Raw genomic sequence first — 24,431 nt, forward strand, 5'->3', positions numbered from 1 at the left:
AGTACACAATCTATTAGCGGTGCTTCCTTACAAACATTTGGAGGTCTCTGATGACCACCTGATTTACAAGTCACCACATTTTTTGGAGGGAGGCAAGTTAATGTTTGGAAGTCTTCCAAAGCTGCACGTTCCGTATAGAGTCTGTGTGTCTATAAAGAATGTGTTGTTTACGATTGGTGCCCCCCCCACCTAGGTGGGGACTGCTTAAGTCAGGGAGCCCATGATGTCAGTTTCTCCAGTCTGGCCTGGATAGCTTGTGGTCTTAGGCTTCCCAGTTCATTATGTATAATCAAGTCTCCTCCTTGATTTTGGAGAGACCACCTGAAGGCAATCAGCCCAATCTGCCTATTTGTCTGTGCCACCAGCCAGGTGGCATTCATCTTCCCCTTGGAATGACTGAGTGATAGGTATAGGAATGTGGGTAGAAAATAAGTGTAAGAGATGCAGGACCTTGACAATCCTGGGCAGCTTCCAAGAGACTTTACTGTGAGGTTAAGGAGAATGGTGATTAGAGATGTCTGGTAGGGTGTGGGCAGACCCTAAAGGCAGTTAGATTTTAAAAGTTTGCAGTTTGTAGGAGCTGCACCACGAGACTTTCCTTTGTGAGGAAGGTACTTTCCTTTGTGAGAAAGGCCGCTTCTCGGCCTTTTGGCTAAGATCAAGTGTAGTATCTGTTCTTATCATATGTCCTCTATCCGAGGACAATATATTAAATGGATTTTTGGAACAGGGAGATGGAATAGGGGCCTGCTCCGTCCACTCCACGCATCAACCTGGTATTGCAGTATCTCCAGGAACGGTGCACCCCCTTAGGAAAAAGAAAAAAAAAAAGTAATAAAGTAATTCTCAAAGACAGAAGTGGTTAATATCCCTTCTTTTTACTTACCTCCTGCGATGTAAGGTGTTTCTCTCATGGATGCAAGTGTTTTATTCCTCCCACTGCCACAAAATCAGTGTATATCATTCTAGTAGCTAACCTTTACCTTTTTTTTAGCCACTCCTGACTCATATCCAGACCTTATGTCTGTAATGGTCAGTTGCAAGAGAAAAGGGGCATTTTGATTATCATACTTACAGAGGCCATCTATGTCTCCTGATAGAAGGACTTGGTGAGCAGTGTACTCAACCAAGTGGTCATTATCTTTCCCAGTCTTTTTTGGAGAAATGTCTATTTAAGTCTTTCTCTCCCCCTCCCCCAACCCTTTTTTTGTGGTATAGGTATAAAACCCAAGGCCTTGTGCATGCTAAGCACACACTCTACTGAGCTATGCCCCTAGCCCTCCACTGTTCATTTTTGAGTTCGATTTTTAGTTTTTTTTGTTGTTGAGTTTTTGAGTTGGTTTTTGAGGAAGCTGTTCCAGCATTTAGCCATATATAATGCTTGTGGGTGATAGCAGATATGGAAGGCCATCAGATACCTTAACTAACAGGTCATTGTTGAATGACTTTTGTGTTGAAAAGCAAACCATTGTCAAATTGCAAATGGCATAGAGTGGCTAGAGTCAGCTGATTCGACTGGAATAGCATTACTAGATACTGAAAAAGTGTCATCATCAATGAGGAACCACAGACAGCTAGAAAAGGAGCATCAAAGGTCTGATGTAGCCAATCTGCTGGTAACATGCAAAATGACTCTTTCCAGGAATTGTAACTCTGGGATGATGTGGTATCCTCTGTATCAGGAACAAAGTCCTTTATTTTCTATCTACTTTGTGATGGTAGATGTGTTGTTTGGTATGATTATAGATTTTCAGCAGTGGTAGCAGTATCGGCAGTACAGTCTTGATCAGTAGCTTGATACTCTTTGATCTTACCAGACTGTGACCATCTGGAATAGTTATTACTATCTGGATCAGATGGTAATTCCAGTGGAGATTTCTTCTCTTGCCAGAGGCTCTATTCAATAATATCATCTGTGCACAGAGACTTTTACTAAATCAAACGGGTTGTAGGATTATGAGGCCTAAAGCCTAGACTAGTGCTTTTCTACATGAGCTTTTTAAAAAGTGGGCATAAACTCTGGAGCTTATGAACATTCACAGTATAGGCATGTCAGATATCAGCAATAATTATATATACTCAGCAATGGAAGCCACAATAGTAATACATTGAGTAGATTCCAAGAGGCCCACTAAAAAGATCACATTAGCTCCCCTTCCCCACTATTAACCCTAATCAGAGTAGGTAACTTTTCCCTCCAAAGGATTTGTTTTTTGTATCCAACAGTGCCATAAAATTTTGGATTGGCCCCTGAAGTTATCTAACACAAATAGTATGTTTGATCTTTAGTTTTCCTTGGTAACTTTTTAAAATTCAGCACCATCCCTAGTGGTCTTTCTCTTTAAAGCAGTTGATGTTGTGTTACGGGGCAGGTTGGGAGAGAACAGCTCTGCACCAATAAACATAGGGCATTTACTTTCAGTTTTGAGTGGTGTCTTAGCTGCATGCTGATGAACCAAATAAAACCCAGGATGCTTTTGGTCCGCCCAGAAGCACCATATACTGTAACAAGGCCACCATTACTGACAAAATCCATTTCTGCTTGGGAATATCTGGAGTCAACAGCATGTTGCTTTTTTAGCAGGGGCAATAGGTTTTGTACCCTTTGGTTGACTTTAACTTAATTTGCATAATGGCATCATTGTTTTTAGGAGTCTGTGTTAATGTAGACAGTTTCTTCATTGACAAGATAAAATCTCTTAAATTCTGGATCAGTTTTAATTCTAAAGCTAGAAGCATTAGAGTAGACAGCAAGAGTTTTCTAGATTTTTGAGCTAGCTTCTCATTCTTTAGTGAATCACTTTTATCAGCATTTTAATCTCAGTCTATGACAAACCTCAGTGGGGTTTGTGTCAGGGAAATTTCTCCTTGAGGGCCAATGCACTCTCATAGCAGATAGGATCTACTACCAAAAATTCTGAGACCCTTGACTTTCATTTCAAGAGGATTCATTGTTGACCAGGTAGACTGCAAGAGGAGCTGAGCCCTATGATAGTTAGCATTTTTTTTTTTAATCCTATCTACTCAGGAGACAGAGAGCAGGAGGATTGTGGGTCAAAGCTTTTGTTTTTTTTGCAGTACTGGGACTTGAATTCAGGGCCTACACCTCAAGCCACTCCACCAGCCCTTTTTTGTGAAGGGTTTTTTCCTTTTTTTTTTTTTTTTAAACCAAATTGTCATTTTATTATTTTATTTTATTTTATTGTTATTATTTTTTTCTTTTTTCATTTTTCTTTTATTATTCATATGTGCATACAAGGCTTGGTTCATTTCTCCCCCCTGCCCCTACCCCCTCCCTTACCACCCACTCCGCCCCCTCCCTCTCCCCCCCTCCCTCTCCCCCCCCCCTCAGTACCCAGCAGAAACTATTTTGCCCTTATTTCTAATTTTGTTGTAGAGAGAGTATAAGCAATAATAGGAAGGAACAAGGGTTTTTGCTGGTTGAGATAAGGATAGCTATACAGGGCATTGACTCACATTGATTTCCTGTGCGTGGGTGTTACCTTCTAGGTTAATTCTTTTTGATCTAACCTTTTCTCTGGTACCTGTTCCCCTTTTCCTATTGGCCTCAGTTGCTTTAAGGTATCTGCTTTAGTTTCTCTGCGTTAAGGGCAACAAATGCTAGCTAGTTTTTTAGGTGTCTTACCTATCCTCACCCCTCCCTTGTGTGCTCTCGCTTTTATCATGTGCTCATAGTCCAATCCCCTTGTTGTGTTTGCCCTTGATCTAATGTCCACATATGAGGGAGAACATACGATTTTTGGTTTTTTGAGCCAGGCTAACCTCACTCAGAATGATGTTCTCCAATTCCATCCATTTACCAGCGAATGATAACATTTCGTTCTTCTTCATGGCTGCATAAAATTCCATTGTGTATAGATACCACATTTTCTTAATCCATTCGTCAGTGCTGGGGCATCTTGGCTGTTTCCATAACTTGGCTATTGTGAATAGTGCCGCAATAAACATGGATGTGCAGGTGCCTCTGGAGTAACAGTCTTTTGGGTATATCCCCAAGAGTGGTATTGTTGGATCAAATGGTAGATCTATGTCCAGCTTTTTAAGTAGCCTCCAGATTTTTTTCCAGAGTGGTTGTACTAGTGATTGCCATTCTTCAACAAGCATTACATTACTCATGTCCTCATCTTCTAAGCAAACTAGTCAAAGATTTCCATGGTTCTGCTCACAGTAGCTGCAGAATTTCTTCCTTTTCACATTCAGTACAGACACATGTCCCTGCAACTATTGTCTGAAAGAGGCAGAACCTTATGTGTTGTTCCTGAGACAGGCCTACTGAGACTGGCTTTCAGCTTGGTGAGGAAGTTCTCCCATCTGGCAGTGAGAATTGGCAGAAATCTGGAAATCATTCAGGCTGTTGTCTTTGAATCTACCTACGTGCTGGTACTCAACCTGAAACTCTCTTAACTCATCCTCATTGATAAGCAATAAAGTGGTGGACCATTTAACCAACTATTCTCTTAGGCTTTTCTCAATTCCTGTTAACCAGCCTTTCCTTCCAGTACTAGAAAGCTTAGCATTCTATCTTCATTGCCAAAACTTTTTTTTTGGTGGTTCTGAGGTTTGAATTCAGGGCTTCATATTTGCTAGGAGGTGCTCTGCCACTTGAGCCACTCCACCAGCCCCTGTGTTGGGTAATTTTGAGATAGGGTCTCGTGGATTATTTTCCATCTGTCTTCGAACCACGATCCTCCTGATCTTTGCCTCCCCAGTAGCCAAGATTACAGGCACAATCCACTGGCGCCTGGCCAAAAACTCAAAAAATTTGAAGGATCTAAGATTTTAAAAGCTAACAGGTTAACCTGGCACAATTTCATGGATTCCATTGGAAGACATGAGACTCCTAGGTCAAAGGACAATTTTTCATGGCAATTGTGCTAGTTAAGAGTGTCAGCATTTGAGCAGGTTAACTGAGCCCAGGTTTGCACAGGGTACTGCAAAGAGAGCAAGGTGTTAGATACTTACATAGAGTTGGGTGTGTTACGGGGAAAGGACCCCCAGTTTAGGGGACCAGATCTTTTATAATGGGCGATAAACCTTTCTGATCTTTGCCCTTAAGGCATGCATTATCTGTTTTATATCCAGCAATAAGCCAAGCTGCCTTGTACTTTCCAAGAAACACTGTATTGTCTAATGCTGCTTACTTTGTAAATATTCAGAACAAAGGGAGTTAATGCATCTTTTCAGAAGATGTGCAGAAATAAATGCTAGATATCAGCTTGGAGCAGGAGGCAGAGATCTGAAGGATTGTGGTTCAAGGTCTGCTGGACAAAAGTTAGGGAGACCTCCATCTCAGCTAACAAGCTGGGAGTGGTGGTGCACACCTCTCACCTCAGCTACGGAGGAAGCCATAAGTAGGAACATGGTCTAATGATTGCTTGTGCAAAAATGCGAGACCCTACCCCTTAAAAAAAATAGCTAAAGCAAAAAAGTGTTAGGGCTTGTGTCAAGTGGTAGAGCACCTGTCTAGCAAACATGAGGTCTTGAGTTCAAACCGTAGTACTGCTGCAAAGAGAAATGAAATCCTAGATATCCAATGAAAGATGTCACTTTCCAGTTTGTTTTGAAGTTGGGGGAGCATTTTTTTTTTAAATCACAGGTTCTGTTAATTTAAAATCCTGGTAAAATAGGTTTTTTTTGTTTGCTTGTTTGTTTGTTTTTGTTTTTTTTTAATCCCCCAGGACAGAGCCTACAACCCTAGCTCAAGGTAGAATCTTAACAGATTTGTTTCAGGCTTAATACTAGGTTATTCTTCCCCCCTGACATACCTTTTTCACCTCCGCTTCAGTTCAGGTCAGAATTCTGGCCTTTTTTCGTCTTGTCTACCATAATTGTCTCCTAACTGGTATCACTGTCTATGGTCCTGTTCTTTCTATCTTTAATACTGTAGTGAGATCTTTTGAAAATGCAGTTTATGATCATGTTACTCAATTTAAATTTATCATTGGTTTTCCTTTATAGGAGAAGGTTTGAACTGTGGAGCAGTTGTATGACTCTGCTGTCCAGTTTTCCCGCTCTTAAGTGTGCTGGGGGAACCCAGGGCTTTATGTATGCTAAGCAAACACTCTACTACTGAGCATCTCTAGTCTGCTATCCAGTTTTTAAATGTTTTAAATGTTGATGACTAAATAAAAAAATTTTTTAAATTTATTTATTATCATTATTTGGACTTTGCATGTCAGGCACGCACTCTGCCACTGAGGTACATCCCCAGTCCCCTGAAAATATTTTTAAAAATGTTTCATGTAGGCCATTATTGGGTAAGCTGTACCAAACAATAGGTATGTTGGCTGTTTGCTGACAGTTTATACTTTGTCCTTACCATTTTTCCCATTTATGTTTTTGCAGTATGCAGTTTTTTTTTAAGATCTCAAAAAACAATTGGGGGCAAGCATTCTTTCATAACTAAGCCCCATTGTCATCCTTGAATTCTGCAATGTGCCGTTCTTTTTGCCTTTGATGATTTCTGTATCTGCCTCTTATACTCCTGTTTATCCTTTAAAACTTACCTCTTCTATAAAGCCTTTTCAACCTACTTTAATGCCTTGCTTTAAACACTTTTACAGTAATTTCAAATAATTTGCATCTGTTGTTACTACAACACTTAACCTCACAGTAATTTCAAATAATTTGCATCTGTTGTTACTACAACACTTAACCTCAGTGTGTTGTAATTACTGATTTTTAGTGTGCATTCTTTATCCCTACTAAATAAAGTGTAAACTTTTCAGAACAGGACTTCTTTCTCTTCTTCTACATACTCTTTAAGTTTTTAGGAAACAGTTTGCTTTCCTGATAATTGCTTTAGTATCAGAATTAGTTTTAATCTCTGTTAAGTACTCTCTGCTTTGAACCTTCAGGAAATTAATTCACTTAATTTTGAAAGGAAAGATAGAATATTCACTAGAAAAGAGATACTTGGTATCTCTTGGTCCAGCATACCTAGTTCTCAGTATATACGGACATTAAAATAATGTATTTTCTTTCTTCAAATTTAAAATATAGACTGTGGATATTCATAAAGAGAAAGTGGCTCGAAGAGAGATTGGTATTTTGACAACAAATAAGAATACATCGAGAACTCACAAAATAATAGCACCTGCAAATATGGAGCGCCCTGTAAGGTATATTCGGAAACCTATTGACTACACAGTTCTGGATGATGTGGGCCATGGTGTTAAGGTAAGCATTTTACGTTTCATTAACTTGAACTAATTTGCATTCTCAATAAATATTTTGGATAAGAAATACAATGACAGATAATTTTCTCAGTAACTAGCATAGTAATTTTCATAGGATATTATTTAATATTATGTGTTTTACTAAGCTTGGAGCAGAATTTTACTTGTGGAGTTGACTGCATTCAAAAACTACTAAAATTTGAAAAAGCTATTCATTGATAAAGCATTTGAATCGTTATAAATCATATATTATAAATTTGTATTGTGATTCCATGTCTTTTATTGTAGAACAAACACTTACAAATAAAAAATATTATATGCTTTCCAAAATTGGTAAGGAAAATATATTATGCTTTTGTCCTTTTATTTCTAAATATGTACACATACTTGTGCACCTGTGCGTATGGGATATATTTCAGCAACTTAAAAATGTGAAAATTTTATGTATTTTCTGCATATCCCTCCACCCCCATAAAAGAAAAACCATACCAGGCTTTTAGGAAAGAGATTATTTGTTGCTCATGTCCTTTTCTAAGCATGACAAAATTAGCTGATCTTGAAGTCTGTCAAGTTTTAGGTATTCATGTGTCATTTTGCAAGCACCTGGAATGACTTAAATTCTTTAACTATTTCTCCTTGGGATAAACTGTTTTCCTGCAATGTCTCTTTCCTTGAGGACTACTATTTGATTTTTTTTCTGATATTCAGAATATTTCATAATAATTTTGAAGAAGTCAGAATCTTGTTGATTTTTCTAGCTTGTGTACCTAACTAGTGCTGTTGCTAGATCACTTGCATTCTAAATTTTCTGGGGATCCTGGTCAAGAGAGGCATATAGCCACCAACACTGACTTTTATTCTACTCTTTTCCAAGACTTATGGAATCTCCCCTTCACCTTCATGCTTAGGAGTTATATATAAAGTACTTCCCAAATGTAGAGGAGATTACTTACTGTTTTATGTATGTTTTATTCAGGGTGTGTCTAGGGTTGTATAAATACAAATTTTTAGGGGGGCTGTACTGGGATTTGAAGTCCAGACATCTTGTTTGGTTGGCTGGCACTCTGCCACTTGAGCTACTCTGCCAGCCTTTTTTTATGTTGGGTATTCACGAGATACAGTTACACAAACTATTTCCTGGGGGCTGGCTTTGAACTGCAATCCTCCTGATTTCTGCTTCCTGAACAGTAGGATTACAGACACGCATCATTGGCACCTGGCTTAAATTTAATTTTAACAGGATATTTTAGATTAGATTGATCTATGAGTTTTGAATTTGAAAGTCTGGGAAAAACCTGTCTTGTATTATTACCTACTTTGAGATTAAAACCATACCATGTGTATACACACATACATATGTTTACCTGTAAACACATGCATACTCACTCACTTCTCCCTCTTTTGTCTTGTCTTGCTTTTTTTTTTTTTTTTTTTTTTGCACTTCCTACCAGAACAATACACATCCATTTAAAAAAAAAATTCTGAGCTGGGCATGGTCATGCAAGCTTGTAATCCCAGCACTTAAGAGACCAAGGCAGGAGGATCCAGAGGCCAGTCTGGGCAACATAGTGAGATGCTGTCTCAAAAACAAACAAAACAAAAGAAATCTGTCATCTTAGAAGTGAATGTCCTGCAGTACCTCATACCTTTACTAGTAATTGTGTTTAAGAGATAGTGCTTAGAAGAATATAAGATGGATCCACATTTTGACAGGAAGTTTGGAGTGAAAAAACTATGTCATCATCTGAAGTGTAAACACAGCATAATAGATCCTGAAAGTATATGGATGTGAATTTTGGTCCTATGTTTTGTAACCATACAGTTCTTGAGTATATTGATGTTCTTTAAAGTTTTATTTTAAACTCATTTATTGTGGTAAGATACATATAACACAAAATTTATCACTTAAGTATTTTTAAGTGTACAGTTCTGTGATAATATAAGTGCATTTACATTGTTATGCTGGCTGTTTTAAAATGTATTTTTAACCATGGTTAGAAGAGTGGGTGGTCTGGGAAAACAGTGTATCTTAGCAGCTGATATTTGGCATATTTTTCTATATTTTGTTTCTGTGGTATACAGTGCACACAAACACACAATTATTTTTCCCCAGTAGTTACATTGCTATTTCATTTTCTTAGCTTTATGACTTATATAGAAGATTATTGTCATCTTAATTTTTTTTTTTTGCAGGATTATAGCAGTGTGTGAGATTAAGAAATTTGGGTAGTAATTAATAAATAAACACAGGGCCAAAATTACGAAACAAAAAAAATTTTAATTTATTTTAAAATTAGTGTTTTAAGTATAGGGAAACACCACTAGCTGTAGAATTATTTTGTTATCTTTGGCCCCATTTTCTATTTAGAAATTTGATCTTCTTACTAACTTGTAAAGTTCTTTGCTGTTAAAGAAATTAGCCACTTAACATTAACATATATTATTTCCTCATATTGGTATTGGCTTTTAACTGATGCATTGAAATTTCTTCAAAATATATTTAAAAACTGCATCTAAATAAATAAATATTCTTATCACACTGCACATTTTATGCTCTAGTTTTCTGCTTTATAAGATTAATGTCCTGTAGCTGGGCGCCTGTGGCTCACACCTGTAATCCTAGCTACTTGGGAGGCTGAGATCAGGAGGATCAAGGTTCAAGGCCAGCCAGGGCACATAGTTTGTGAGACCCCCATCTCCAGAATGGATTGGGTGCACGGCTCAAGTATTACAGCACCTGCTTTGCAAGCATGAAGCCCTGTGTTCAAAACCCAGTTCACCCTAAAAAAAAATTAGTATCCCATCATATTTTGTTATTTTGTGATATAAATTTTAGTGTTTTGGTATTTGTATTTGATATATTTGAGCTTCATTTAAATACAAATATACATTTAAATACTATTTATGCCATGACATAAATGGTGCCAATAAATTTAGTAGGAATTTAGAATAAAAACATTTATTTTTGATAAACATACTATAGGTTGTTCATAATTTACAAAGAACTTACCATGGTTTATTGGTGCTTGTTTTTAAGTTTCAAAAAGACCATGTGATCAAGGAGTTGTTACGTTTTATTAGTGGTATTAAAATGAACTTAGACATATTAAAATTTAAAAGGGTTTATTTGAATAGATGGTGATTCATGAATTGGGTAGCTCCAGATCACAAGGGGAATGAGGGTAAATTCATCTTGAAGAAATCAAAACAAAATATTTGAATGGTTAGAAGTTAGGGTGCTTTCTGTTTTGTTAAAGTCTCTTGAGGTCAACTGGGGGTTTCTGATTAAATTATTCTGAGTTTGGTTTTAGTTTGCTTAGTAGGAACCCAGGATTCAGCAGCTGTCTCAGCCTAATGACCTCCCAGTTAATTTTTTAAATGTGTGGGCACTAAGTTTTATAATAAAGTTTTAATTCTGTTAAGCAGATAAATGAGTTAATCAGTCACTTCAAAGAAAAAATTTGCCTTTCTGACATTTGGTGCCTGTGGTCTACTTAGGAATAGAAAATAGGAATCAAAGAGAATTCTGTTGTTTTTCACCTAAGGTTTCAGGCAAATGATGAAAAGTACTTATCCAAAAATATAAATGTTAAGAAAAGGTAATGAGATCTTGAGGAAATGTAACAGCCTTTCTTTGGGTATGTTTGGGGACATTTAAGTAGGCATTTAACCTAAATTATTATTTGTTCCTAACAGCAGTAATATTTTTGAGCTCTAAGATACAGAGAATAGTTTCTACATCACTCCCCAACCTTAACATATCTGTTTATACAAACATATTTAATAGGGGAAGTTAAATTGCATAAAAATCGAAAGGTACATCATTGCATATGGCAGAATTTAACTTGAATTTTCATTCCAATCTAATTTGCCTTTCATTGTCTCATTTAGGGCCAGTTTACACATGAGTGCTTTTTTTTTGTTTTTTTTTTTTTTGGTTTCTTTCTCATTTGAAAGAAATGAGGGAAAGGCTGGGCATGGTGGGTCATGCCTGGAATCCCAGCTTTGCAGGAGGTGGAGGTAGGAGGATCGAAGTCCGAGGTTGGCCGTAGGCAAAAACAGGAGATCCTATCTGAAAAACAAACTAAAGCAAAAAGGGCTGGAGGTATGTGACTCAAGTGGTCAAGTGGTTGCCTAGCAAGTGCAAGACTCTGAGTTCAAATCCCAGTAATGCCACAAAAGAAATTTAAAAAAGAAGAAAAAGAGGAAGAAATGAGGGAAGATGTGAGCACATGTTTAGAATACTTTTTTGGTTATTTTAGGATGTTTTGTATATTATAATGAATGTGTATTATATAATGAGCTACGCATTTGTATACCCATACATATAATCAGTATATAATAGAATAATAAATATGATAAGATACTTTAGTATGTTTCACCATCAAACCCTAATGTTAGTCGAATTTAGTATCCTAAATCTAAGTGTGAAATGTAATACCAGGTAAGATTCCAGACAATGTTTCCAGATAAAAGTGAGAAATACCAATGTTTAAGTAAACATTAAAGAATACCAGATTCCTGGCACAGCTTGTATAAATGGAAATACGTATAAGAGAAAGCAAATTCGGGATGGTTTCCTTTAATGCTGGTTTTTGGTTACCTGAAAAACATTAAGATACTCAGAATGACAGACATGTTATGAGCCCCTCTTCCCGCAAATCTGTAGAAAGTTGTAACTCTAGAAAGTGAAGTTTCTTTTTTTTCCTTAATGACAGTGTGTATAGGACTATACACATTGTTTTATGCATGTAGGCTAGGCATCTTTTATAGAAGTAACCTTTAGGAACAAGGCAGTTTTTCTCTAATTTTGGAAATTGATTGAACTGATTCAGAAGGAAACTTAGAACTAAAGCAGCATCTAAGTTCTTAGCATTGGCCTAGTTAGGATTTTTATTTTGCGGTACTGGGGGGCTTGAACTCAGGGCCTTCACCTTGAGCCACTCCACCAGCCCTATTTTTGTGAAGGGTTTTTTGAGCTAGGATCTCGTGAACTATTTGCCAGGGCTGGCTTTGAACCATGATCCTTGTAATCTCTGCCTCCTGAATAGTTAGGATTGTAGGCATGAGCCGCTAGTGCCCAGCAGGATTTGGGTTCTTAAGCTTTTTTAGTCCCTGTTTGCTTATTCCTCAGTTAGAATCTGGTCAAGCTACTACTATGCATGGTTCTGCTGCTTGTTTTTTTTTCTGCTGGTGTTGGGAATTGAACTCATGGCCTTGGACGTGTTGTCTAAGCACTTTACCACTGATCTATATACCTAGCCCATGATTTCATTTTTTAAACACTAAAGTGCTCAGTCTTTTGAATTGAAAGCCTGTGATTTTTGACTTTTTTTTGTTTGCAGATTATCACTTTTTATCATAATGTACTACCATTCAAACAATTAGTACTTAAACTTGGGCATTTGTTATCCAGAATAGTCTTAGGTCTGTGTATACTGATATATTAAAATAGCTTTACATCTATTGTATTTATTGTATTTTATTCAACTCAAACTTTTGTGTGTGTGTGTGTTTTTCCCCGTATAATCTGTAACTTAATTGGAATAGTTCCATAGGATACAATACTGACCTAAGAAATTATTCGGCCTACTTGAGATTGGCATAATTAAGTGGTGGTTTCCTCATGAATTATTTATATCTTTTGTAAAATATGTGGAACATACAAATATTTCCTTAGTACTTATGGATATCTTTTTCTTTTAAAAATATTTGAAATGTGGCTGGATAAAAGCTTATTAATACAAGTTGAGTAACCATAAATGTAAACCTGTCCTGTCAGATGTTATTTATCTAGAATTAATTTCTACTTTTTCCCCCCCCTTTTTTGCCAACGTAAAGTGGCTAAAAGCCAAGGTAAGAGACACTACTTATCATTTGATCCACAGTATTTCCTCTATGTTGATAGAGGCTGCAGAGCCACTAAAATTTGAAAACTCTTCTTATGTCTGTCTGCTTTTTCCTGTAGGATTTATATAGATTAAATGTACTCAAACTCAGTTCAAATCAGCAACATTTAGCTTGGCTGTGTTAATATATCAAAGATATATTGACATTTGCATTGATATAGGAACATTAATTTTGCTAACATTTATTGCTTTGCTCAGTTTTTGATAGTTGCCTTGCTTTCATTGACTTGCGATTTGGAGGTTTCCCAGACATCATATGTGACTTTGTTACTTAATTGTTAGAAAAATGATGATTTTTCAGATGAGTATTTTAGCAAATTGACAGTGAGATCTGTAAATTGTTTTTGCATATATTTCAAGTATTTTAGGAAAGCCAATATTTGAGTACAGATGATTTGATCTCAGTGAATATGTCCAGCAGTGATGTAAATATATAAAATTTAATAGTCTAACCCATGTTTTCCCAAAAACTGACATGAGTGACAAAAAAAGATAGGAAAACTTGAGTGTAGGTGGTTCCTTGACTTTTTTGAAATATAGTACCAAAGTCTTTATTAAAACTGTCTGGGAATCCTGATTTCACATTCTGTTATTAAAAAAAATAATACATGGTGTTAAAACACCAAGAGAACAATTTGATATAAAAATAAAAGCTTTTCTTTCCACATTTTAGCATGGAAATAACCAGCCTGCAAGAACTGGCACACTGTCGAGAACAAATCCTCCTACTCAGAAACCACCAAGTCCTCCTATGTCAGGCCGGGGAACATTGGGGTAAGAATTCAATGCATTTTACAAAGAATTCCTGTGCTAAAGGAAAATAAATGTTTTTGCAACTTAGGTAAATGGATTCTTGTCTTGGGGCCCTCGCTATGTGGTAGTACCTTTTTCAAGTTGATTTTAATTCTTTTTCCCTGAACAGAATCCAAAATGAATCTGCCTGCTTGATAGTAGTCCTTGCAGAAGACTGTACAAGAAAAGTTATTTTATGTGTATAGAAATGAACATCATTTACTTTTTTGTCATCTTTTAAAAAAGGAAATGTAAATCTGACTTCAGTGTATTTCAAATGGAAAGACCAGGAGGTTCCATATGCTACCTTCACATGTAGTTACAGTATTTAGATTACAGAACTTTAAATAAGTGGTCTGGTCTGGTAGTTTGGCTTAGTACTTTGCACCTCTTCTGTTTCCTCTGTTACATGGCACCTAAGACTTAGGAATTTTTTACCTGGAGTACTTCTAAGTACTTCTAGCTGTTAATCTTAGGCTCCTTCATATTAGAGTAGCTTTATGAGTAGGGCAGTTATAAAACTAGAAAAGCGGTCAGGGCATGGTGCTTCATACCTGTAATCCAGCTACTCTGGAGGTGGAGATAGATGATTACAGTTTTGGGCAAAGTTAGTTTGAGTTCCTATCTGCAAAACAAACTGGGGTGAATTTGATTAAAGTACATTATATGTATGAATGTAAATATTACAATGAAACCCCTTTGTACAATTTATGGCAGTATTAAAAAAAAGATAAAAACAATAAAAGTGAACAAAGTAAAACACACACAGTCTCTCTCTCTCTCTTTCTCTCTCTCTCCTCCTCTCCCTCTCCTCCTCTCCCTCTCTCTTAAGCCAGGTGCTGGTGACTCACACCTGTAATCCTACCTGTTTGGGAGGCTGAGATTGGGAGGATTGTGGTTCCAGGTCAATCCCTGGCATCTCAGTGGGAAAAGCTGAGTGTGGTGGTACGCACGTGTCATCCTGACAATGCCTGGAGTATAAAATAGGAGGATCTTGGTCCAGGCTGACTTGGGTAGAAAGTGAGACCCTGTCAAATAACCAGAGCAAGAATGGGCAGAGGCATAGCTCAAGTGGTAGAGCACCTGCCTAGTTCAAACCCTAATACTGCCAAAACAACAACAACAAAACGCAAAAACAAAACTCTAAAAGAACCAGAGTGTGTTTAAGTGGTAGAGTACTTATGCAAGGCCCTGAATTCAGTCTCTAGTACCACCAAAGAAAGGAAAGTAGAAAAGGTAATGATGGATTTTTCCTTCCTAAGTCAGGGTACTAAATATATTGAATATCTGTTAAGACATTTCTGAAAGATTATTCATCTTAACACAGAAAATAATGTGTTGGTTTTGGTAGAGGACTTGATCAATAGTCAACTTTTTAAAGAGAATCTTAGTTTCCATTTAATTCTTTCAACCCTCTGCCCTGCAGGGAAGGGAAAGTACAATGTTATTAAATAGAAAAATAAGGAAATTTATCAAAAAGTTAATGACATTACATGAATTAAGATCAGAATGTACTTTATATATTTCCATATTTAGGTAGAAATAAATTGTAAAGGAAATATTTCACTTCCTATATAAAGGACAGTGGCTTAGTATGACTATGCTAGAATAATGTACATTTCAAAGTTTTACATTATGGAACATTAAAAAGTTATGACCATTACTTTTAGGAATAAGGTTAGAAATTTAATCTTTCCTATAATTTTCCTAAGAAAAGATAATGAATTTTACTTTTTAATGTTAAAGTAGCAGAATTCATGTACTGCAACTCAAAATTTTACAGACTTTATTTAAATAAAATTCCCTTACATTTAGTTACAAGGGATGATCAACGATTTGGGGGGAAATAATATTTCATCTTTTTTTATTCATTATTCCTTTCTCTATTATTCTTCTTTAGACGGAATACTCCTTATAAAACCCTGGAACCTGTTAAACCCCCAACAGTTCCTAATGACTACATGACTAGTCCTGCAAGACTTGGAAGTCAGCATAGTCCAGGAAGGACAGCTTCTTTAAATCAAAGACCAAGGACACACAGGTAAACCTTTAGGTTGAGCATTTGAATATTTAAGAGTGGGCATTTTGACTGGTAACCAGCTCCTCTAAAAAGCTCTTGGTAAAAGTGAAGTATTACTTTAATGCTAATACTGAAAGTAAATGTTGAGGGTGATAATATTACACATGTTCTTACAAATTTGCATTGTATTTCTTACTTTTTTAGAGCATTTATTTGGATTAAAAGTAAAGAATTTTTTAAACTAGTATTTAAAAAGCACAAGGCAGGACTGGGAGGGAAAGGGAGTTACAGCTTAGTGGTAGAATATGTGCTTAACATACACAAAGCTCTAGGTCAACCTTCAGCACTCCACCCCACCTCCAGAAAGAAAGCACTGGGCACCTACTCTTAAGTAGTTTTGGACAAAAGGTTAAATGCAATAGAAGTTATGTAGGATGATTTAAACTGTAAAAGGTTAGTGAGCAGAAGATTTAGCTTATTTCTGAGGACGAATTCGAGAGTTGTTACACTAGAGTATGTTATTGTATGTATTGTATGTATGTGTATGTATTTATAAATCCAGTGGATTTATAAAACCTTAGTTATGGACTGGAGGTGTGGTTCAAGTATTAGAGTACTTAGCCTTTGCAAGCTTGAGGTCCTGTTCATACTCCAGTCCCACTAAAAAAAGAAAGATTAAAAAAAACAGCTTAGTTATGGAGCATAATATACATTCAAAAAAGTATACACTTAATTAATCCAGCTTGATTTATTAATTCAAATTGAATTCGTATGTAACCATGTTCTTTCCCAATTATTGCCTCTATCTTGTTGCCTGTAAAAGTAGACACTTTAATTTTTGAATACTTGTATGAAGTCAGAGAAATTTATAACTGAAGAGATAATTTTATCTCTCACTTAATAACTTGGGCAAGGAACCTCTCTTTGCCTTGAGCTAATTTAGCAAAATTATTTTGGAGTATTCAAATAAATAGGGCATATCAAGCTGTTAGATGGTAGGTAATTGCTATTTGTTGTTATTACTACTGTTCTAAATACATTGCTGTGTTGATATGTGCAGATCAGGTCAAGTTCAGTGAGCACCCAGATTGTTCTCTTGTTATGTTTGTAGTTACTGAATTACTGGTTGAAAGTATGGGTTTCACTCAGTCTCTTTCTTTTGGTGGGACTGGGGTGTTCTCGTTCTCTCTCTCTCTCTCTCTCTCTCTCTATCTATCTATCTCTCTCTCTCTCTCTCTCCCTCTCCCTCCTTTCTTTTTTCAGATAGGGTCTCACATTTTTTGCCAAGGACCAGCTTTGAAGTTTGATCCTCCTGCCTCACCTTCCAACCAGTTGGATTACAGGCATGTGACATCATGCCTGGCTTATTTGACGAGATGGTATCTTGCTAACTTTTTGCCTGGGCTGGCCTCAAACAGTGATCCTCCCAATCTCCATCTCCCTAGTACCTGGGATCATTAGTTATTACAGTTTTCTTTGATAAATTTGTAGGATTGCTTCCTTCACACTCATTTCTCTTCTTTGTAGTGGAAGTAGTGGAGGAAGTGGAAGTCGAGAAAACAGTGGAAGCAGTAGTATTGGCATTCCCATTGCCGTGCCTACACCTTCACCACCTACTATTGGACCAGGTATGTTATTTATTACTAGATTGATTAGCTTTATTGTGAAAGCTAAAATAATTTAGTCTTGTTGGATAAAAGTATTAATTTGTGATTATGACTAGAACAAGATTAATAATAAATATATCAGTATTTTTAGGTTTATTTTCATAAAGTTACTAGGATTTTACCAGTCTTTCTCCTTACATGTAGTGCATATTAAATAACTTTGTTAAAAATCTTTGACCATTTTGCTTTATACTTGTCTTCATCAGTAGTCAAGAATGATGTTTATTCTTTCAAGAGAAAATCAGTATCGTATGATATTTCAGCCAAAGGATTGGTGTCGATAAGGCAAATTATGTTTCAGAGAGGTGTGTTTTGTTTTTTTGGGGAAGTACTCAGAGTTTAATAAAAGACCTTATTCTTGCCTCTTGCTAGGCAGGTGCTCCGCCACTTGAGCCACTCCACCAGACCTTTTTGTGTTGGTTATTTTATTTTTTGAGATGGGGTCTCTTTATGCCAGAGTTGGCCTGAACTGCAGTCTCCATGTTTGTGCTTCCCTGTTAAGCTGAGATGACAGATGCATGCCACTATACTCAGCCATTGGTTGAGATGAGGTCTTGCAAACTTTTTGTTGTTCTTGAACTGTGATTCTCTTGATCCTGGCCTCCCAAGTAGCTGGGATTATAAGAGTGAGCCACTGCACTGGCTAGACTTTACTACATTTATGTATGAGATTCAGTGCAAATTTTAGTGAAATGCAATAACTGTAAAATGACATTAAAGTAAGAGAAGTTCTTTTACCCTTTTAGAAAGTATACAAATTTAAGATATCCTTGGAGAATATTAATTCACCCCTTCATTTTTAGTAAATTAAATGGAGACTTTTTTTTTGAGATAGGGGTTTTTTTTGTAGCCCAGGCTGACTTGGAAGGAAGAATTTATTTTATATAATGTTAACAGTATACATTTTAAGTCAGGTGCTGGTGGCTCACAACTGTAAGTCTAGCTACTCAGGAGGCAGAGATTGGGAGGATAGAAGTTCGAAACTAACCTGGGGAAATAGTTTGTAAGGTGAGACCCTATTTGAGAAATACCTCATACAAAAATGGGCTGGAGAGTGACTGAAGTGATAGAGCGCCTGACTAACAAGCATGAGACCCTGAGTTCAAAACCCAGTAACATGAAAGAAAAAAAAAAATATACATTCTAAAAGTGATTATAATAAAGAATACTAGGGAAAATACATTCTAAAAGTGATTATAATAAAGAATACTAGGGAAAAAATTCTTAGCTTCTCAAGCATATTGTCCTAGGAGAAAAGGCTAATTATAAAAACAGGTACATTTCATAGTTAATGTAGTTACAAACTTAATTTTGCCTAGTAAAGTTTTTATTCATTTGAACATGTGTTACATATGGGTGTTTCTTTTTCTTCTTTCCAATGCATTGTATTTTCCTGCTGTTTCAGAATGTTTAGTTCTCTTTTCTTGTACTCTGACCTGAATTATAAACTATTTTGTTAGAAAACATTTCTGTCCCTCCTCCTTCTGGAGCTCCACCAGCACCACCTCTGTCACCACTTCTCCCAGTGAACACTGTGATAGGTGAGATTGCATAACAATTGGAGCCATTGACCTTACTTTGCATAATTCATAATAAACTCCTGTAGCTAATAAACTGTGAGTTTTTAATAGTTGTTAGGTTATAGATTGTAATACAAAAGTTAAAGTACTAAATCTAATTTACACTAATTTTTTCTGGTGAAAGACCTCTGAACTTACACAGTAACCAAGTCTAGAATAACCTTTTCTGTAATATGAAGTATTTCTATGTGTGGTTTATAACCAACTTAATGTGGTTTTGTTTGCTGTTTGTTTAGATTTTTCTAGAATTATAGCAGTGGTTGTTCAAAAAAAAAAAAAAAAAAACAAAAAAGCAGTCCCCTCTCCCTACAGTGAAAATTGATTAGAACTCCCTGGTATATACAACAGTCACAGGACTGTGGTGTGACGGTGGCCACGGGAGGAGAAAAAGGGAAAGGAAAATGATAACTTATGTGGGGTCCTTTGATGCTGCACTGTGGATTATCATTTGAAAAACTCCTATATAGCCCAGATTTTATGACAGCTGAGGATGCTATGAAATAGTTTTCTCAATAAAATCCCTTTAAATTGTTCCCAAGTTGAAGAGGACTAGATAGAACATATAAAGAATTCCACTTATGTAGTCAGTTTAAAAAGTATTCATTCTAGAAATGTACAATAACAGTAATCTGGGTAGAAATGGATAATGTGTTTCAAATAAGGAGAGCTGAGTTTCAGTTTAGGTGAAATAAACTGATAACATCTTTTCAAAACATTTGTACATACATAAAAAGGAAAAGAGGAAAAGAAGTAATAAAAAAGATCTTGATAATAGAAATTGTTCATAGGAAGTATGTGTGAAAATAAATGCCTTCAGCCTAATTTACAGGGCAACTAAAATTAAAACCACAATAAGATTTTATTTCTGCTGGATAGATAAAAATGTAGAAGTCCACACGTACTAATGTTGGTGAGGATGTGTGAAAAGTACATTTTTGGTGGGAGTTTGTTAGTTATATACTCGCCTTCTAAAATAATTTGTTGTTACCTGGTTAAATTGAACATGTACCTACCCTGGATTTATTAGGTTTATTTCTAGATATTTTCCCTCAGCACTATTCTCAAAATATAGTTGAGGAATCCTCAGGTGTTTTTGAGGTCAGAACCATATTCATTATTTGTCTTTTTTATTCTCATTCTTTTAAAAGTATACACTGGAATTTTCCAGAGATTATATTAAGAGGGTAAAGCCACTGTTTTGACAGCTAATGGAATGTGAACTTGGGTTCATGTGTTCAAATATACATCAGATTTAATTTCTAATTAGGTAATTATCTATAGCTGTAACTCACATCCATAAAAACTTTTTCAATGTTCTCTCATTTTTAAGAGTAGACTAAAAAGTTTGAAAGCCGTTGTCTTAGACCACTATCTTTCAGAGTGCTGCCCCGAAATCATCAGTGTATGGAACTAGTTAGAAATGCCAAGTTCTCAGATCCCATTCCAGACCTACTCAGTCAAAACCTGAAGATGGGGCCCAGCAGTCTGTGTTACAACAGCTCTTAAGTACAAATTCTGATCAATGTTGGAGGGTAAGAACAGTTGTCATAGGAAAATTGAGGAACCATATTTAGGAATATTCGTTCCTAAACAAGTAGTGTTCTTAAGTCGTAATAGTAAAAATAGCACAAATCTCATTGTAACCTAATTGTGTAATAAGAACAGAATACAGAAATAAATTGTGGTATGTTCACATACAAATAAAGCAGCAGAAATAAATGACATTAGTGTACTTATTCATATGGATAAGTCTTAAAAAATAGTATCAGGAAGGAAGAGCAATTAACAATACATACAGATTCATTTCATTATAAAAATTTACACATTTGTAAAAACTATATGAACTGTTAAAAGTTATATGTGTATCTATGGTAAAAATTATATAGAAAACAAAATTAGATAGAAAAATTATATAAAAAAGAAACCCCACATATTTTGTGGGCTTGGGATCCAGGAGAGGGGCACAAAGGAAGCTTCAGTGATATATAAATATTGTAGTTAGTAAGAAGGGTATTTGTCTTACTTTAAAAAGTTATATACATAACTATGTACATTATAATAACGTATAACGTATTATATAACAATACCCTTTGGTATTATGATTTATTTCATAGTAAAATATTAAAATAAATTCTAAAATAGGTATAGTTTGGAATTGCTATTGTTTTTCAGTTTTAAATACAGAGAGGTAACAACTGAGATATTTAAAACATTTTACAGAGATTTCTATTAGAAATGGCTATGGGTTTACTTAACTCTCTGGAGAACCTATCTGTCTGAAATTACTTATTTGCAAAGCCTCTACCCTCCCCCTTGCTCCCCTCCTTTTTTTAAATGGTGTTGGAGATTGACCCAGGGCCTCAAGCTTGCTAGGCAAAAGGTCTACCACTTGAGCTACACCCGCAGCCTTCCAAAAGATTTTTAAACTGTGTTTCTCTTTAGAAAATGAGTATGTGGATGATTCAAATAATTAGTGAACTGTGGCTTGTGAGTTCCAAAATGTTAAATACTGGTTCTTCTTTTAATGACTAACATTTGCAATATGGTTTTATATAATCATAAAGAGATATTAGACAACTGAGGGAAGGTAAACTAGAATGCTTTTTACTTCCTATATCATGGTTACATGTGTACATGGGGCAGGAGGGATTAACCTCGATGTTAACCTTGGAAAGTACAGTTAACTTTAGAGACTTTGAACTCTATTAACCTTTTAAATGTTAACATTTTGAAGTCCTAATAAAGATGACATTAAATTCAATTTTAAGTATTATACTTTGATTAGCTTAGATTTTAAGTTATTTATATGAACATGATTTTTTTAAAGCTGGTGCTTTGTGTATAATATGGGAGAAAGTCTTCTAAGTGTGGAGAGAAAATAGATTTTCTAAACAAAGCTGCCTCAAAATGCCATATTTTATAGAGTCTAAAAATTTTCTGAGTTTTGTCAGTTACAAAAATATAAGTGATAGGGAGAAAAAATGTTACATAACAGATCTGACATTGTATGTGTTTTGAAGTCATACTTTAAAATGATTCTGCTGTAATACGTATGGATACTATTATCTGCGAGTGCAGTAAAATTCAAGTAAAAACATATAATGTGAGAAATATGCTTAGCAGTTTAAATTGGGTTTAATCAGATTCTTCTATTGTGAATCAAAAATAAGAAAATTTTGGCAATGGAAACCAGATATGAATACATTCACATGTGAAGAGTAACACTTTACATTTCATAATATCTTTTGATACTAACTTTTATGGAGAGACAGTTTACATATAAAAGCTATAGACGGTCCTTCATTTCCATAGGGAGGTTGGTTATGCCATCCCTTGTAAATACCAAAATCCCTATAGTAAGTTCCTTATGTAAAATCAGTGGTTGGTATCCTCCCTTAGTGTACTTTAAATAATCTCTAGATTTCTTATATCTAATACATTGTAAATTCTATGAGTAGTTGTTATGCTGTCTTGCTTAGGGAATAATGACAAGAAAAAAATGTGCATGTTTAGTATGGACACAGGGGTTTTTTTCTTGACTATTTTCCATCTAGCTGATTGGATCCAAATGTGGAACCCATTGATCCTGACCCAACTGTATTCTAAAATGTATATAAAATTTATCTGTGGTATCAACAGAATACCTTTTAGGATTATGCTTATTTGAAAGTTGCATACTTGATTTTATAGTTTTCCACACAGTAGTTGCTATTCCCACCCCCCACTCGCCCCCTACTTTTTTTTTAGTTTGTGCTGTGGGCTTTACAAAGTAATAAACACTTCTTACTGAGAGTCCCCTATCTTTGTTCTGCCGTTTGAGGTGATTGTAATGCTCAAGTTTCTTTGTTGGTTGCCTTTGACTAATGCTTTTCAGCAGCCCCGGGCTCAGCTCCTGGTTCGCAGTATGGCACAATGACCAGGCAGATTTCTCGACACAACTCTACCACTTCTTCGACATCTTCTGGTGGATACAGACGAACTCCCTCTGTGACTGCTCAATTTTCTGCTCAGCCTCATGTTAATGGAGGTCCACTTTATTCTCAAAATTCAAGTAAGCTTGTGCTTTGCAGGCATGTTGCAACAGTGGAGCTCTTTTTGAAGGAAATTACTTGAAATTGTTATTCTTACCAGTGATAGACAACAATTGAAACCATGTTATTGCATGTTTATTTTTGCCTTACAATTTTAGTCCCTGAATCATAACATTTTAGAAATAATTGCTTATCACTTTCTTCTCCAATATTCAGACTTACTGAGTATACTTAGTATACCAAAATTGTATTAGTGCATTTAATATTGCTATTTTAATTCTGCAATATAAGTAGAAGTAGAGAAGAAAATGAAATAAATAAGTTTGTTTTTATTGGCATGCTTGCAGCAGTTCAGTAATGGTAAAATTATGAATGTTTTCCTTTAAAATAATAAGATGAAATTGCTGGCTATCACTTTTAAGCTATACCCAAATGAGTTAAACACTAATTAAAAACATTGCATACCTGCTTAATTATTCTTTTTCAACAATTCTAACAGTGGGAAGGATTTCCTTTGATTTTCTTTCTGTTCACTACAAATTGCACATCTCAGTACTAATCGCAGTCATGTTTAAACTGTTAGGAATAGGCTGGAGGTGTAGCTCAAGTGGTAGAATGCAGTTTAGCAAGCGCAAAGCCCCGAGATCAAACCCCAGTAGAGCCAAAAACAAGAAAATAGTCTTAGCATATAGGAAGTTTGAATATCTTAGGATAGTAATTAAGTTCACTTTTCATATTAAGATGTTTAATGCAAAAAGTAAAACCAGAGAAAATAAAATCCAAAATGAGCCTACTACGAAGTATTTGTTTCTGCCTTAAAGTGATTACTGATAAGAGGCTTAAACAGGCCTTTTATAGCTGCTTTCTAGAGCTGCATGTTACATATTTTACGTAAAAAGCCCTGAGTACTCTGTATTTATATAGGAGGCTGGTTTAAGTTTTATATTTATAGCGTATATACTGAATATTTATTTTAAAGCAAACTAGCAGGAACTTCTCTTACTCATTTTAAAGTTTAGAGTTAAAGATGAATTAATCTTTGTTACAGCAAAAACTACTAAAAATTGAAAACCAGTTTAGCAGGAATTTCAAAATTCATATAATTTCAAATTTATATAATCTTTTTCCAGGGTAAAATTTTTGTTCAAATTGCTAAGATGTATTAAACATTACAAATTAGTATTTTGCCTCACATTTTCATGGGTCTCCTTTTGGTATTGAAGGCCCAAATAT

The 24,431-nt window shown here is 35.6% G+C and overlaps 1 protein-coding gene and 1 pseudogene across 15 annotated transcripts in view; both read left to right on the top strand.

Moving 5' to 3' along the window:
• The window catches only part of Abi1 (abl interactor 1), a 98,988-nt gene that overhangs the window by 64,339 nt on the left and 10,218 nt on the right, over window positions 1-24,431 (top strand). For 2 of the 15 annotated variants that reach the window (XM_020160600.2, XM_074056462.1), the window contains exons 3-9: window positions 7,024-7,200; window positions 13,041-13,055; window positions 13,782-13,882; window positions 15,801-15,941; window positions 17,448-17,548; window positions 19,048-19,128; window positions 23,042-23,218. In XM_020160600.2, the coding sequence (XP_020016189.2) occupies window positions 7,024-7,200; window positions 13,041-13,055; window positions 13,782-13,882; window positions 15,801-15,941; window positions 17,448-17,548; window positions 19,048-19,128; window positions 23,042-23,218 (793 nt within the window). The remainder of the gene's footprint in view (window positions 1-7,023; window positions 7,201-13,040; window positions 13,056-13,781; window positions 13,883-15,800; window positions 15,942-17,447; window positions 17,549-19,047; window positions 19,129-23,041; window positions 23,219-24,431) is intronic. The other 13 variants (XM_074056458.1, XM_074056463.1, XM_074056460.1 and 10 more) reach the window with 8 other exon arrangements.
• On the top strand, window positions 633-810 carry LOC141417602 (U2 spliceosomal RNA; annotated as a pseudogene).

The sequence above is a fragment of the Castor canadensis genome, chromosome 15 (genome assembly GCF_047511655.1).
Source record: "Castor canadensis chromosome 15, mCasCan1.hap1v2, whole genome shotgun sequence".
NCBI classification, from domain to species: domain Eukaryota; kingdom Metazoa; phylum Chordata; class Mammalia; order Rodentia; family Castoridae; genus Castor; species Castor canadensis.